Raw genomic sequence first — 17,925 nt, forward strand, 5'->3', positions numbered from 1 at the left:
TGGATAGTAGAGCACCAAGAGGCATTTGAGTAGTTGAAAAGTACCCTAGCTAAGGCCCCGACGATGTCACCACCCAAGAGTGGCTGAGAGTTTAAGATATACATTGCATCAAACTCAAAAGTCGTAGGATTCTTGTTAGCCCAGGATAATGATGAAGGTGTTGAGTGCCCAATTTACTATGCCAATAGGACCCTTAAGCTAGTTGAAAAGAACTATTCCCATATGGAGCAACAGTGCTTAGCATTGGTGTTTGTTGCACAAAAGTTCAGGCACTACATTGTAGGGCAGAAGGTGAAACTCATCGCATGATGTGACTCCATCAGATTCTTCATAGATAGGCCTCCTCTCTCTGGGAGACTAGTTAAATGGATGATGCAGCTTAGTGAGTACACTATTGAGTACACCCAACCCCAAGCCATCAAGTGCCAGGCAGCAGTAGACCTCTTGGCTGCCTTACCCACCGATGACAACTTCCCTATTTTTGAAGAAGTCCTGGGAGAGTTGCCCATTATTGTAGTAGTCGAAGACAGGAAGTGGACGCTAACCTTCAATGGGAGTAGCACTAGCACCTCAATCGGGGCCAGAGTTACATTGACTTCGTCCGCCGGTAACACCTCAGCCTACTCATTCAAACTTCAGTTTCCCTATTCCCACAATACAGTAGAGTACGAGACCTTGGTTTTGGGACTAACCATAGCAAGAGATTTTGGAGCTAAAAAATTCAATGTGGTAGGGGATTCGAAATTAGTAACCAAACAGATGGATGACAACACTGCAGTTAGAGAGTTGATGATTTTTCTGTATAGAACCCTGATCCAAAGGCTAACTAGCGACCTGAAGGTCACGTATGAACACCAAAATAGGGCCAAGAATAGGTATCCCGATGCGCTAGCCACCCTGGGATAAAAAAAATCCAGCCTAGTGAAGACCCAATCAGCATCACCATTCAAATGCATTATGAACCTTCAACTGATAGACTAGGACACTGGATAGAGAAGAAGGATGAGATCGCAGTAGATGACTGGAGACACAACATAATACAAAAGCTATGTAACCCTATGGTGATGATGCAGGACAGCAAGGTAATCTTAAGGTTCCAATTGGTAAACAGGGTATTGTACCATTGGCTAGCTGATGGATTTAGAATGAGGTGCTTGGGGCCTAAGGAGGCAGAAGTGGTCCTAGATGTTCATAAAACCTACTACGGGGATTGACTGGAACATTATACAAGAGGTTACAGAGGTTGGGATACTACTTACCTACGGTGAAGGCAGACGTGGCCAAGGTGTAAAGTGACTATGAGAAGTGTATCCCAAAAGCAGATGGGGAAGAGTGCCTCGCAGTAGGAGAGGTAGACTGAAGAAGCTTGTACATTGACTACATGGAAAATAAGACTGTACCGATCAACCCAACAATGAGGAGAAAACTGCTAGCAAGAGCCAAAAGATTCTACCTTCAGGAAGGAGTGTTATACAGAAAGTCCCACAATGGAAAACCTCTACGATGCCTAGCCAGTGAAGAGATGGAAGAAATTCTAGAGGCTGCCCACGGCTTTGAACTTGCCCCGCCAAGGGAAAGTGACCCTATACAATCACATCCTACACCTAGGTTTGTACTGGTCCACCATGGTAGAAGTCATCTAGAAGTACGTGCCCAGGTGCCATAAGTGCCAGGTACACGCTGAGAGGATACATTGACCTACCAATGACCTCCACCGTGTCATCACACCTTGGCCTTTCCACACCTGGGGGGGGGGGTGTAGATCTAATAGGCAAAACCCATCCACCTTCCTGGGGATACTGTTTTATCATAGTGGCCACAGATTACTTCACCAAGTGGATGGAGGCTATACCCTTACAAAGGATCTGTGTAGAAAACATAGCAAACTTTCTCAGACAACACATAGTTCATCGGTTCAGAGTCCCAATGAGGATTTTAGTAGACAATTGCTTGTCTATTAAGAATTAAGAAGTCCGAGATTTATTAAGTCAACACAGGGCAATATTTGGCACATCTACAACTTACTACCCATAAGGGAATGGGTAGGCAGAGGTGATGAACAAGACTTTACTGAGAATGTTGAGCAAGATGGTGGTAGATAATCAAAAGGACTGATCAGAGAAGTTATCAGAAACCCTCTGGGCTTATCGTTCAATGATCAGGAAAAGTACACAAGCAACACCCTACTCTCTAGTGTATGGTCAAGAAGTAGTGCTACCGGTAGAGATATTGACAGTCTCTACCCATGTAGCCTTCGCAATGGAGAAAAGATTTCGAATAGAAGATATGGGTCAACTACTCGATGATAGGCTAGAATACATTGACAAAGAAAGGGAAAAAGGCATTACAACAACAAATCAAATACAAACAGGCCTTAGCCACAAACTTTAACAAATTAGTAAAGCCCAGAAAATTTAAGGAGGGAGACAAAGTCCTTAAAACAACGCTCCATGTTAGGCAAGGAAAATCTGCCAGAAAATTTGCTCCTAATTGGGTTGAACCGTGTGTAATTCAAGAAGCTCACCCACCTAGATATTATGTACTGAAGACTGTAGACACTAGGGAGGAAGATGAAACCGTCAATGGTCACTGGTTGAAGCCATACTTTGAATGAAATTGTAAAAGATGTGTTATCATTTGAAAATAAATGTATTGTATATGCTTGGAAGTGAAAGTTTTGCAAGTTTCTATATAAAGGATATGTTTTATCTTACATACTTAGCTTGAAAATATCATGCAATGAGCTTCAGATGTACACATTAATGACTTGAATCTTGCAATGAACATTTTGTGATGCACTTTGTGTTTTTGCGGTAAAAATTTGATATGCCCATGTGTTCTGATAAGTGCGATGAGGTTATGATTCTTTATGAATAAATGTCTTGTTGCTAAATCTTGACTATGTCTCTTATATATATATATATATATATATATATATATATATATATATATACATATATGCTCTCATTCCCTAACTGGTTCTAGGATACTACATGCTCCATGCGAAGGCCCTGGCAACCCTAGGCGCACTCACACATACCCTGGCCAGTTCCACAATGTAGTGGTCAGTTCCGCGATATCGTGGCCGGTTCCATGATGCCGCATGCTCCATGCAAAGGCCCTGGAAACCCCAGGTGCAGTCACACATACCCTGGCAGGTTCTAGGATGCCGCGACTGGTTCCATGATGCCGCGGCCGGTTCCACGATGCCACATGCTCCATGCGAAGGCCCTGGCAACCCCAAGTGCGCTCTCACTTATTCCTTGGCCAATTCCATGATGTCATGGCTAGCTACACAATGTCGCATGCTTCATGTGAAGGCCCTGACAACCCCAAGTGTGCTAAAACTTACCCTTGACAGTCCCAAGTGCACACCTATACGTCTTGGAAACTCTAGAGGTGATGGCAAAACAAAATAGATAAGTTTTAGTCTGTGATGAATTACCATCCTGCACAAGGTATATTGAGTACAGGTACAATGGATCGCAAATGTTTTGCCCTTGCAAATGCATAGGAAAATTTCAAATAAGCTATGCGACTTACAAAGCACAACGGATAACTCCTTTGGTTACTATGAGTTATGGGCATTAAACCTTTTTCTTGATGAGATCGTTCTTTGTTCACACGAAAAACTAGCCTAGGAATTGATGGTGCGCGATCTGGAAGCTCCTAGCTAGAAGGTTGCTTGGGTGTACTCAAGTGATGAGTTGGAGCAAACTACAAAACAGTGATCAGAGTGACTAGGGTGAATGACCCGGGGAGGTTGCTCTGATGCTTAAGTCAGTATTATGTTGTGGTTGCGAGCTAGAATTTGAGTGCTAGAGAGCTTGGGTGCAAGTGATCGTGTGCATACCTGGACCGTGGAGGGATTGATTCCTTTATATAGCTGAGCCATCGCGGGTTTCCCGAAATAGTCCTGAAATTTGCGACCTAAATGGACGAGATCCGTTTCTACTTTAGCCGAAGAGTAATGTATCAATCAATAAACCTTATTGTTGCTACCCGATCTGGTCGGGGAGAAGATAAGGCTTGCCGTTATGCAGTATGATCCTGTAATATTCGGACTCTACTGGGAAGCCATTGGAATTTTATGTGTCACTTCGGTTCCTGGACCCCGAACTCGATTAGGCTCCATGGGGGCTTTATGCCGAGGTGACTATATGTTGAGGTAACTTTATGCCGAGGTGGCCAAATATCCAAACTCTACATACTGCTGACTAGGCTCCCCATGATGAGTTGTCATCGTGCAGGTAGATCGCGTCCATGTGACCATTATTTACTAGGTCATGCCAAATTACCCCTCATCAATTGCCCCCCACTCCTCGTGGCAGGGGTCCAGACCCAGCACGAGGAGTTCATGATAAGCTTAGGTGGATTTGGCACGAAGTCTAGGTGATGTGGAGGGGGAGTCGTTGGTTGGACCTGTTCGACTGTTCGGCTCAACTAGAAAGTGACTCAGGTACCCAGTACACAAGGATGTCAAGCCAATTATAGACTCCATGGACGTCAAAATACGTGCTAAATCGATTTCAACCTCGGGAGGCGTGCAAACGGTTTTCCTAGGAGCCGTCGGATCGTGTTGATCTTGACCATTGATTCCCGGATATATTGGTTATAAATAGGGGCCAAAGGTCCCATTTTCTTCATCACAAATTCACAAGTCCACAATTTTCGAGGTCGCGTTCAAGTATTCCAGTTCGGTGTCAGCTATTCCTGGGTCTGAGATCGTCTCTCTTTCTTCGGTCTTCCTTTTGGTGAGTCCACCTTCCTCTGCTCTTTTGATTCTGTTGTTTTTCCCTTTAATATGTCTTTTAGCCTTATTTTAGATAGTCTTCTAGATGGGAGTGGCGAGTCCACTATGGTCGAGGTGGGTACCTCGACTCAGACTATGGAGCCTCATCCTGCCAAGGTGGTCACTTCGGGACATTAAATTCTTTAATGTCCCGAACTCTATCCATAATATCGTAGGGACCATTTCTCTTTTCCATGATTACAACTGTCCCCTTGATCTTGACATCTTCTCTTCAATCCTTTCCATTAAGAAGAACTCGTCCTGTGTTTTGCCCGAGCACAGGAGAGCTTACTATTTGTCTCATTGTCCTGGGTACAAACTATTGCATGAGCTCCCTAATAAGGTCCCGGCCTGGAAGAGGTGCTACTTCATGGTCCGCAACACCGATGGGTGGCCTTTTCCAACTCACTGGAGGGTAGCCATCTAGGACCCCGGCGTTAGACTGGACTTGAAGACAAGGGAGGAGGTCAAATCTTTGGTGAAGCTCAGCCTGAAGTTCAAAAACTTTGTGATCGAGGAGAAACTCATGCAAGTTGGCCTAAGTCCTCCTAGTAGGTTGCTACTTGCTGTACTTTTTCCATCCACTTTACTTCGTTATAGTATCTGACTTAGCTCGTTTCTAATTGCAGTTGCCATGGACAACATCTCCGCCGATGAACTCTTCGGGAGCATGAAAATAGGAAAGAAGAAGAAGAGTGCATCCAAGAACACACGGTAAAGAGTTTGAACGGCCGTAACGCCCTTTTATAGAAATCCACTCATGTGTTGAGAATGGCAAATGGCACCGGGAAAGATGAACAAACACAATCACAGAGCTACAAGCAATGCTTTGCAAAAAAGCAACGTATAGATTTCCAATTATACTCTCATTCAGGCGGGACAAAACAACGCATTAATTTGAAAGAAGCGCCATGTCAACAACCATCACTTTAAAAGTTGCATATCGTATATGGACCACACGCGTGAATGGGCCAATTTTAAGAAGATGCAATAGTTAGGAAGAGTGCTAATGATGATTGGCATGTCATCAGTGCTTAATATCCTCCTCATCCTTTCAACGGTAACAAAATGCGAAAAGTCCCTAACGTCTATGTATCCACAAAAAGCACTACTTTGACACACATAGGGGGGCTGAACGCCCATACTTGACGTCCGTTGGATTGTCTTTTGACAATTTTCTTCCCACCATTGGGCAGGGGGCTGAAACTCAAAAATTAGACGTAGAATTTCCCACTAACAGAAAGAAAAATATCAAAAGACAAGGGGGGATGAATCATAGAATGGATGGAAACTGATTGAGAATAAACATCCAACTTTTGTTTGAAGCTACTAACAAGCTGAACACATGGTTGCCTATTGACTAGCTCCCAGTTCATCAATATGCAGGGGGGATGACAAGAATCCAAATGGATTCTCCTTCACCCATATGAGATATAAATAGGGAAAATCAGCAAAAGGAATGACCACCAGACCCAACACACAAAGATCAACACACACCGCCAACCCATTTTTACATCGATTCGTCACAAAACCTCAGGGAAAATATGAAGGAAAAATGCTTATCGGTAAGTAGAATCTTATCGATAAGCAAGGGGTTAATGTGGGTACATAGTGAACGCTCAGACTATCAAAGTATAGAAGACCCCAAATTGAAACCACTTGGACACCTGCGATGAGTTCATAGCTCATCGGTTACCTACGATGAGCTTATAACTCATCGAACGTCTGCGATGAACATATGAATTATCGCACGATCCACAAAAAACTTGTACTCGATGCAAGTCAAGATATACTTTAGCTAATGTAAAACCACAATGAAGTCTAGATGAGTGTGATTCTGGGATAAACTTTGAACGTGTAGGGTATTGCGATAAATCTCGGATATATGTGGTTTTGCGATGAACTTCGGATACGCGCAGTTTTGCGATGAACCCGAACCATTACAGAACCATGGGTCACTATGAACCAGAGTTAAATAGTAGTTACACATGTAACTTTAAGTTATGCGTGTGATAAGGCGCCATGTAGATTTAGTAAAAATGCACCTGGTAGATAATGACATCACCAACGCCACATCGATTAATTAGGTGATGAAAGGAAGTAGCATATGCAGATTATGAGAATCCTTGGACGAAAGGAAAGTCAATCCTTGAGAGATCTCATAAGATACATGGCAAAACCCTAGCAGTGCTCCTTAATGACCGATAACGAATCTAATATTCCCTTTCCTAATGGGAATCAAATTCTTTCAGCACCTTCCTTTTAGGACCTCAAGATCCCTCTTAATAAATGAGGGCCCTCCTCATAATGATTCATTCATTCAATCACTGATTCATTTAGTTATTGGATTATCCGATCATTCTACTTGGTTGTCTCATCACCCCCATTTGCCCTAGCTCTCTAATTGACCTCCTGCCTCTGGTCTTCCTTTGTGTTTCAAGGAGACCATTCCCTCGTAGCTTGACCACCTTACTTACATGTGCATGTATATTATATTAAATATATAGTATTATTTATGTTATAATATTATTTATATTATATATCAAAATATATTGAAAATATTATTTACATTTTAATTTTTCCTATATTTTAGATAAATACCTTTCTGAAAACGAACTTTTAATTAAAAAAAATTAGAGATTCAGGTCTCCAATGGGGAACCTGTCTCCATTGGGGACTAGGGGTGTAGGCTAAATTTTTTCCTAACGGGGATTGGGGTCAGAGACAATGATTAATTTAAAACTCAAGGTCGGGATGGGGAGTATGATCCTTGCCCATTTCCATTCTTACATGGTGGGTCATCCCCCATACCCATAAATATAGTTCCAATAATTATGATAATTATAAATGTAGTTTACAATACTTATGGGGGGTCATGCCCCAAACCCATTGCCATTCTTACATGGGGGTCATCCCCCAAACCTCTTCCTAGGAGCATCTAATGCATTTTGGGTAGCAATCTTCTCAAGTTTCTTAGACATGAGTATAAGGTTTAAGGTTGCATATGCAATTGGTGTAGTTGGGCCCCTTGAGCTTATTATGATCTAGAAGATTAGCGAAAGGTTTTTGTGCCATTTATACAAATTGCAAGAGAAACTAATTATTCCACAACCTATATTGTCTCATGTGACTAATTGTAGAATGGGATTTTAGCTATGTTCAATTCTTGTTTATTCAACTCTATGATTTCCCTTTATCTTAACGTCAGATAAATTATTCATATCTTTGAGAATGCGAAGAATCATATAGTTGCATGGAGCCAACTATTTTAGTTGCATAACCCCATGACTTCTTGTGAAAATCACGAATCCTTCCATTCTTTATGAATTTCCTCTTTAGCCTCCATTAGATAAGTTTTATAGTCATTTTAGGTTAAACCTTTCTAATTGGTAAGTGTTGATTCATCATATAAGGAGCCCCAAGTATTGTGAAAGATTATTCCATTTTGGGATAGGCCCATTCACTAGTTAATAACACCCATATCATCATATGAGATAATCTAATTAACATTCATAGTCAAACAAATAGCCCACTTTTACAATGCATCTCTGCTTACCGTTTCTATTTGTTTTACACTAATGATGAAAAGCCTTTAAAGATGTCATCTAATCGAATCCCTATCATCATGAACATACATTATTCATGAGGGAATCAAAGTAACATTCCTTAATTTAGTTCTTAGGTCTTACCAAAGTGGGTACTACTAACTTATGGGTCAATTCCACACGTTAGGCTTACTATGAGGTTCTCCTTTTCGGAGATGAAACAAGGGAGGGACCCATAAGCAAGGGAATGATCATTCAATGGTTTGGAAATCATTATGGTAATGATGTGCAATTAACCATAATGGGTGCAGAGAGCCACTAAAATCTCAACATGGGCAAGCACTTAGTGGCCCATGTGCTAGAATTACATTCACATATCACAAAACATCCAATTTGAGTAAATAAATAAATAAAAACTTGTAAAACCCAGGGCCATATAGATTAACACATTAAAAGCCCATAAATCCAATGTATTTCTCAAATAAATATAACATGGAATATGGGTCCTACAGCAAAAGGCAATTCAACCCATATACTAGGTAAAGTTGCTTTAATTTAACCAAAATTGGGTTTTAAAGCATGGGCCGAATTGGTCCATTTAATAGCCAATCAAACCTTTGAACAAGATCAAAATATTTATCACTTAATAGTGATCTTTATGGGGTGTTATCAGTTCGCAAACAACCATAGGATCAGCCTAACTAATTTGGACCCATCCTACGTCAGTTTAGGCTAGAAATAGTAGAAAAAAACATCATTAAACACATTCATAACAAATTAAAATTGGCGAGGAGTGTGGTGGTCCAAATCTGATCCAATAACTACAATACTGCATCGAACTGCTCCTTATGCATTGATCTTGAACTCCTTCAATGATTATGATCTCCAACTCTTTCCCTAATGTAACAAAAATAAAAACTTTAATTTTATAGTGCTTACTTCAGAAAAAACTTAATACAAATTGTCCAATAAAATAAAAAATTAATTTCAAATAGGAGAAATCGCCCACTCCATCCAATAAATTTAAGATTCTACCACAGAAATATAATAAATATTGGTAGAAAATATAAAGAATCAATATTCAGATCATTGGTCCAAAACTGAGAACCAAATTCCTAAAATAATTAGTTCTAGGTCAAATGGGCTATACTAGTTTCTGCTGATTCGGTCCAAGAACCAAATCAACTCAAGTCTAGTGCCATATTTGGACCTAATGCTTTGATACCACTATTAATAATTATTAACATCAATATGTTGCCGAGCTGCAAGAAGATAGTATCAGAGTATCCGGGTTGCTTTACCTGGGGTGGGCACTCTGATGCTTAAGCTAGCAAACTGGAGATTTGAGAGAGCTAGAAATAAGAGAGTTAGAGAGCTTGTAAGCTTAGTTGTGCATGTACCTTCTTAGGTTGGAGGTGATGCCTTTATATAGGCGTAAGGAACCAAAGGATTGCTGTAACGCATTTAAGATTCCCGAGAAACCGTGCTCGCCATGTTAGGAGGACATCTCTCAACCAGATACATGATCCATAGAGAGGGGTAAGGTCTGTCCGATCAACTTTGATGCGGAAAGACAGGTTTAACGGTCGAGCGTCGTGATCCCAGAGAAGTCAGAAACAATAATCTACTTAAGGAAGAGGTCACCTGGTAGGCCGCTAGCTGAACTGTCAGCAGAAGTGGGTCGCCTCTTATGCTAACTTGGTGTCTTGTCGGGGCCAAGGAGGTTCAGTTGAAGCAAGTCGCCTCTTACATTGACATGAACTCCCGACTAGCTATTCATGGTTTGGCTTACCAGGGCAATGCTGAGGTTTCTGATGTAACAACGAGGTGGCCAAAGTGCTCTGCTTGCATGGTGCCGAGGTGTCACCCAGCTGTCCTGAGATGCCACATGTCATGATATGATTTTGAGGACCAAATTACCCCTCATCAATCTTATATTGGTCCATATGGATTTGGCACATGCTAGAAAGCACATGCTCCAAATTCGTTGATCAAACTTAGTGAACCCCTAAGCCAATCAAATTGGTCCTCAAACTTAAGTCTATGTGATTATTGGTTTCAACCGCCCTATGAAGCCTAAGCATTATAGATTGACATATGATAAAGCCTATTAGGTTTTATCCCTATAATGGTCTTCTTCTCTTAACCTCTTACCTAGATCAAACACTGTTCACATGAAATGACCTCTTCCTTGATTGTTAAATGCAATGTTACACGTTCTACGCAGATGGATCCTATGATTAAAACCATTTGCAAAACCTTTTTTCATAAAATAATATATTACAAATAAGAATACATTTTACAAAGAAGTTTTAGAAACAATTGAAATCCATTATCAATAGTTTTAGGTTTTCATCAAATAGAGTATTAACCTTGATATTCTCTTTCTTTAACAAATGGGTTGATCATATCACAATGATCACACACTCAAGTAATATTTTGATCTACTCCAACATACCTAGGTATTTAACCCTAAGAGGATCTCATTAGTTGGCATATCAAGAACAGCCTAGTTCAAAACCTAAAGTAGTATCATTATCAAGTCCGAGGTCAAGTGCAACTTTCTAGTTTTGCCTAGTTGTTTCCAAGGTCCAGGGAATAATTAGAAATAGGCCTATGTTTAGTGTTTCTTACAAACACCTACTAACTATACTTAAGATCTAGCCTTAGCAATTGAGATAAGTTGTTCCACCATTTCAACTATACATCTGTGTTACCCTTGTCAAGATAAACACCATAAATTTATCCAATGGTTGAGAACTTTCTAAACTAACATAAGTCTCGTCATAGGTGTCCAATTTAAAGGGAGATTCACAAAAACACACCAATCACAAACATGAAATAATAATGAATTGATTTTATTAATTCATAAATCTCAGAATATATCATTGTTATTGGATCTAAGGGCATACACTTTCTAACATAAAAAGGTCTTGGTGCCTCGCTCTCTTTTTTTCCAATTAGACAAGTTCACAATAGAAAGTCCACTAGTGGAATGTTGATTGAAGACTCCATAGCTATCAACAATTTGGTGCTATCCCTTAATCCGTTAGATTCACCCAATGCTAGCAAATCAGATTCTTTATCAAGGATTTCACGACTGGGTTCCAAAATAATAGTCATTTAAAGGTTGTCCTCCATTGTCACCCCCTAAAATGGAATGGAAGTTACCAGCAAGTAGGGGTGTCAATTGGTTTGGATTTGGTCCAATCTAATCCAGTCCAATGTGAGTCCATTATAAATGGATCAGGTCCAATTCAATCCAATGAATGTTTTGGACCAATTTGGACCGGTCCAATTCAATGTCTGGACCATCCAATCTGTTCAAATTCATTTTGTTTTACATTGGTTTCAACTCAAACCTAGTCCATTGACACATATATTCTTATCTTATATCAATGGACCAGATATTGGCTTAATCCAACCCAATCCAATATAAATTTGTTATGGATGGACCAGGTTCAATCCAATCTAATAAATATTTTGGACTGAATTGGTCCAATCCAATGTCTTGTTGGTTCGTCCAATCCATCCAAATTGATTTTGTACTTGACAGGGTCCAATAAAACCAGTCCATTGACACCGGCCCTTACCAGCAAGAGGGTTAGACCTGTTAGATCGTGGATTAAAAGGGTTCTCCAAACTATTATCCCAGAGCTATTGCCACATTCCTTGTGAGATACTCAATGGGGAGCCCAAGAAAGTGAACAAATTAACAAGTGATCAACTCTATCAAGCTTGTAGGCATGTAGTCAGGTGTTGGGTTTGGCCTTCGTCAATAAGATATATATACTCATCATTGAAAGTCCAGGGCACTTGATTGTAGATGCTAAATGCCACCGTCTCTGGCTTCCACCAAGGGAATTTAACTCGTAAGGCTGCATTTGGAAGCGATGCAGTTTTGTATGCATTTGGAAGGAGCGTGTAATTATAATCAATATAAAACTCCACTCTGGTTTAGATTAGTTGGCGTTTGGATGGAGTGGAGTTTTACATCGTGAATCGATGTAAAGCCTCATCAAGCATAAAGTTTTAAATCGATAACCGATGTAAAACTTTACACTTTTTACATTAGTTTTCAAAATGTAATGGTCACCTATATATACGGTCAGTGTAAAACGTCAACAGTGTACTTTTACACTGATGATGCTTTACACCAAATCCAAACAAAGCCTGATGAGTCATCTATAAGCTATAAGATAGCTATTTTGTCTTCTAAATGAAGGGATGAGAGATCCATCATATGGATGGCCGAACTCTGCAGTAAGGTTGGGCAAAATTTCAAAAATTTCTCTCTTTCCCATGTGGGAATTGCATTCCCTATTTTAGAAAACTGCATTTTCAAGGATCAATTTTGAAACCAAACCGGACCAGTATCTGAAACCAAAAGGGAGGAGAGGGATATACCTGATACAGAGTAACAGTAACCCCCCAACAAAGGTGTTCACGCCCAAGGAGAAGACCAAAGACTGTTTCCACCGAAGATGACATGGTGTGAGGTGAAGCATAATCAGCAGGATGGTTCTTCAGCAAGATCCGAATTCTTCAGCAAGAATATGATGGAGGGCTAGTGAGCACGACTTCAGATTGCCTCTTCTAGCAAAAGCCAATATTAAGAATCATTCTTGATCACTTCCACTGGTGGAGATTCGAACTGGGTAGGGGTGGCAAGAGAAGGAAAGAAAAGAGCAGAAGACAAGAGCAGTCAAACTGTAATGTCTTCTCTCTGTGATCTGCAAACTCTAAACTCTGTTCTGTTGTTCTGTGTGTTTGGAGGTTTGCCTTGCTCTTCTATTTATAGCATTAAAGAGAGGATGTCCTAATCCCATTAGGAGTTTCCTAATCCAAATCTTTTATTTGGATCTGGACTCTCTTTAAGAGATAAAGATAATCCCTTATATTATTTGCAGATAGAGATCAGCCTTCCTCATCAAATTATGAGTTCCCTGATCTAAATCTTTATTTGGATCTAGACTCTTTGAGTGGATAGGGATAATCCCTTATCCAATACGTTGATATAAATCCCAGAACCGCCCCCAATTTAATTAATCTCATTAAGCCAGTTTGAATGGGCTTTAGGCCCATTAAGTCTATGTGCTCACTTATCCTCTCAATCTGCTACATAGTTGGTTCTCCTTGTATGGCGTGGGACCCAAACATTGATCTACACATCAGCCACATGGGTTCAGCCCATCATCTATCACAAGGCCTGGCCGAATTCACTGTAGGAGACAATGAACCCATGAGTCCATCACCATGGGCTCTTAATGGGCCCAACATTTACACTAAATGGTCCTTGGGTCTAGTCACCTTATGAAAACCCAATGACTATGGGCAGATGCAAGATTAACCCATCAAGTATTACTGATGTGTGCGCATGCTACACATCATTTTTATTATTGTATACATGGTTTTAATGATGATTTGCAATGGTTTTTACCCTATTTGAGCAGAATTCTAGGAAACTAGGAGTTTGGGACAATCTAGGGTGAAGAGAGCATGAAGACATGTTGATATGGCAAAAAGGGGAAGCACTTCAGTCCATCAAGAAGAAAAGCCCAGCCGAAACCCCAAGGGAAGCCCACAAAGGAAAGAGGCCCAACTGCAGCCCAGCCGAAACCCTATGGGAGAACAACAGTTTGACCCACTAAGAATAGCAGCCCAACCATAGCCTAAGGGAGGCTCCAAAAAGGCGGCTGACTTTGGAGAAGAAAAAAAAGGCTGAAAGGAAGAGTATAAAAGGAAAAGAAAAAGAGGAAATTAGGGTTCGGACCCCTAAAGACAAAATTCAAGAAGGCTGCAGAATGTGAATTGAAGAGGAGATCGAAGGTTGATGCAGAAATCTTAAGTAATCAGATCAACTAGGGTTCGGTAACCTAGATTCAATTAGGGTTTCTTGGTTTTTCTTTATTGAATCTTTCTTCTCTTCTTTCTATTAGGCGAATCATGATGGGTTTTAATTCTGATATGTAATTAATATTTTAAGCAGATCCGATTGATTGTGATTCATTCTTGGGATTCTTGATTAGGGTTTTCGATTAATAAAATTATCTTGGCTGAATTGTTCTTGTTTCTTGGATTGCTTGAATTGCTTGAGAAAGAGTTTAGGTAATCAGATCAACTAATCAAGAAAATGGATTGAATGCATCTTAGAGATAATTTGCATGATTCGTTGGCATTCTTTCAACTAGAATAAATGTATGTCAACTCCTTGTTCTTAATGCATCTATGGCGATTAAATTTCTGATAGAGATATAAGAATTATTGCTCATAGATAGAGTGGGTTGTGCTCGAGAGAGGCTGCTCATACAATTAGGGTTTTTCCAACCCAAGACTGAATTCACTTCGGTTGGGTTGCTTAATGATTTCATTGCTAAATTAGTTCTGCTAGTTTCTTGCATGCATCAATTCTTTTCATCATTAAAGGTGGTCTAATCCGAAGCTGCTTAGGATAGTTTTCTAATTAGGAGTTAGGGTTTTCTTTGTTTAATATTTCGATTTATCAGATAACAAAAGATTGATTCAGTATTAGTAGTTGTTGGATCAATCCTCGTGTGAACGATACTCTACTCATCATTATATTACTTGATCGGCTAGTGCACTTGCTAGTGTCTTCTAAGCCCATCAAGTTTTTGGCACCGTTGCCGAGGATTATCACAATAATATTAGGAACCATCTGTCATTGTTAATCTGATTTTGTACATTATGTTTATAATATTTGTGTATTAGTCTCTTTATGACTTTGACTTGTACAGTTTATGACACGCAGAAGTGAAAAGAAGAGCATCACCTATGATCCCGAGATTGAACGAACTCTCCGTCGCCACCTTAGAGCTTCTAAGCAAGGAAGAGCTGAAAGTGCAGAGATGGCCGAACAAAGGACCATGATGGATTATGCCAAACCAACCCTCACTGGGGCAGCCTCGAGCATTGTGAGACCAGCAATAGCTGCTAATAACTTCGAGATCAAACCAACAATCATTCAGATGATCCAAAACACAGTTCAGTTCTGCGGCTTAGCTCATGAAGATCCGCACACTCACATCACCAACTTCTTGGAGATATGTCACACATTCAAGCACAATGGGGTTAGTGATGATGCGGTGAGGCTCCGATTGTTTCCGTTCTCATTGAAGAACAAGGCTAAGACATGGCTGAATTCTCTACCAGCTGGATCGATCTCTACTTGGTATGAAATGGCCAGCCGTTTCCTATCCAAGTATTTCCCTCCGTCCAAGACAGCAAAGATGAGGAATGATATCACCACCTTCTCTGAACTGGACGAGGAGTCATTGTATTAGTCATGGGAGTGTTACAAAGAATTACTAAGGAATGTCCCTCATCATGGACTTCCCGTATGGCTGCAAGTTCAGACATTTTATAATGGGTTGACCGAAGCAAATAAGACTATTATGGACGCTGCAGCTGGGGGATCCATTAATAACAAGACCCCTGAAGTTTCCCATGCACTCATTGAGGAGATGGCTGCAAAAAAACTATCAGTGGCATTCCGAGAGAGCCCAAGTTAGGAAACAGCCCGGGCTTCATAACATAGACACCTATACAGCACTATCTGCACAAATCGGTGCTCTCAGCAAGAAGGTAGATGAAATGCAGTTGGCAGCCATGCATGTTCAGACCATAGCCTGTGAATGGTGTGGGGGAGGTCATGTCAGCACCGAATGTCATGTTGGAAATCAGTTCATGCAATCCCCCGAGCAAGTAGATTTTATTGGAAATTTGCAAAGGCAGCAAGGCAATCAGTGCCCTCGTGCATTTAACCCCGGATGGAGGAATCACCTCAATCTGTCTTGGCAAAATCAAAATGCGGTGAAACCCTTTCCCCAAAATTTCAATCAGCTAGAGAATAAATCCAATCTAGAGGAGCTAATGACCAAGTTCATAGCAAGTGCAGAAACAAGATTTTAGAAGAGGCATCGATCAAGAACTTGGAAACTCAAGTGGGGCAGTTGGCACAGATGATATCTTCTAGAGTCCAAGGCGCTTTACCCAACAATATCGAAGAAAACCCAAGAGAGCAGGTGCAAGCCATTACTTTGAGGAATGGTAAGGAGCTGCAAGAGGTGGAGAAGAAGGCAAAGGAAGAAGGTAAGGTGGGCACAACCCTAGAAACCGAAAAGAAGGAGGAAGAGCAATCTGATTCAAAGAAAGAGAAAAGTCAATAGCCGCAAGTATCATTTCTGAATAGGCTAAAGCAACACAAATTGGAAAAGGAATTCAGTAAGTTTCTTGAAATTTTTAAGAGTTTACATATTAACATTCTTTTTGTAGATGCCTTAGCCCAGATGCCGCACTATGCAAAGTTCCTGAAGAAGATATTGGCAAACAAAAGGAAACTAGGAGACGTGGCTACAATTGCACTGAATGAAGAATGCTCGGCAATCCTCCTCAACATGCTGCCCCAGAAACTGAAAGATCCAGGGAGTTTCACTATTCCTTGCACTATAGGCAAATTGAAAATTAATAAGGCATTGTGTGATTTAGGAGCTAGTATAAATTTGACGCCCTATTCGGTTTTTAAGAAATTAGGGTTGGGTGAACCTCAACCCACCAGAGTTGCATTGCAGTTAGCTGATAGGTCCATCAAGCATCCTAGGGGAATCATAGAAGATGTACTTGTTAATGTTGACAATTTCGTTTCTCCAGTTGATTTCATAGTGTTAGACATGGAAGAGGACATTGATGTCCCACTTATCCTAGGGCGACCCTTCCTACCTACAGGAAAGGTAACGGTTGATGTCCAAAAAGGACAACTCAACCTTAGGATTCAAGATGAGGAAGTAACTTTTAAAATGTCTAATGCTATGAAACATGCATCTTCTAGTGATGATGCATGTTATATGATAGATGTCATTGATGATGCGGTTGGTGGATGTTTTCAGGTCAATGGTCAATGCCTCAAACCATATATAGCGGATGGAGCATTGCCTACCCCGTCAACTATGTACCTAGATGTTCATTGATTCCACTAGACTGTCGAGCTTCAGATAGAAAACAAGCGTTTATTGGGAGGCAACCCAATGCTGATAAATAGTTCTTATTTTTATTTGTTTTTCTGTTTTTCTTTTTCCGTATCATTTGAGTTTTTTTTTCTAGGATTTGAATTAAGTAGATTGTTGATCACTCCTAGTGCTTCTCATTCTCTCCTTCTAGTTTCTTTTGATCTTAGCAGCTAAAGGGTCCAACGAAGGAGCCATTCTAGATTTCAGAATGCTCTTCAGGGAAGTTCTCTAAACCCCTTGAAATGCTTGAAGTTTCACTGCTCACATTGGTGAATTCATCTTCACACTCTATCTATACGAACATTATGACAATGTTCATGATAAGTGTGGGGGAGTTAGGCTATAGCTATGCACCTCAATCACCCCAATACATAAATGCATTGATAGGCTACATAAACTGGAAATTCCCTCAAGATTATTGTTGTTTATAAGGTGAATTCCAAGAGGGAATACAGAGAAGTCAAAGGAAATCACTGTAAGTGCTAGAATTTGTTCCCGTGAATTATCCAATTTTATCACAATACATGAGGATGAGGAAGTCGAATAGGACTTTCATCATGACCAG

General features: G+C 40.5%; 1 protein-coding gene across 1 annotated transcript; it reads left to right on the plus strand.

Moving 5' to 3' along the window:
• Window positions 1-16,316: 16,316 nt before the first annotated feature.
• Window positions 16,317-17,321, plus strand: LOC104603225 (uncharacterized). Its single transcript, XM_010267199.1, has 2 exons — window positions 16,317-16,446; window positions 16,630-17,321. Exons 1-2 carry the CDS (start codon window positions 16,317-16,319, stop codon window positions 17,319-17,321), a joined length of 822 nt encoding a protein of 273 aa, XP_010265501.1.
• Window positions 17,322-17,925: the final 604 nt, after the last annotated feature.

This window comes from Nelumbo nucifera, chromosome 8 (assembly GCF_055504915.1).
Source record: "Nelumbo nucifera cultivar China Antique chromosome 8, China Antique-T2T, whole genome shotgun sequence".
Lineage (NCBI taxonomy): Eukaryota > Viridiplantae > Streptophyta > Magnoliopsida > Proteales > Nelumbonaceae > Nelumbo > Nelumbo nucifera.

What these genes read in the sequence shown, in the direction of transcription:
- LOC104603225 (XM_010267199.1), top strand. Translation starts at nt 16,317, where the DNA reads ATGATATCTTCTAGAGTCCAAGGCGCTTTACCCAACAATATCGAAGAA. An exon ending in GAAGAAGGCAAAGGAAGAAG is followed by an intron (nt 16,447 to 16,629) that starts GTAAGGTGGGCA and finishes TTCTTTTTGTAG; the next exon opens with ATGCCTTAGCCCAGATGCCG.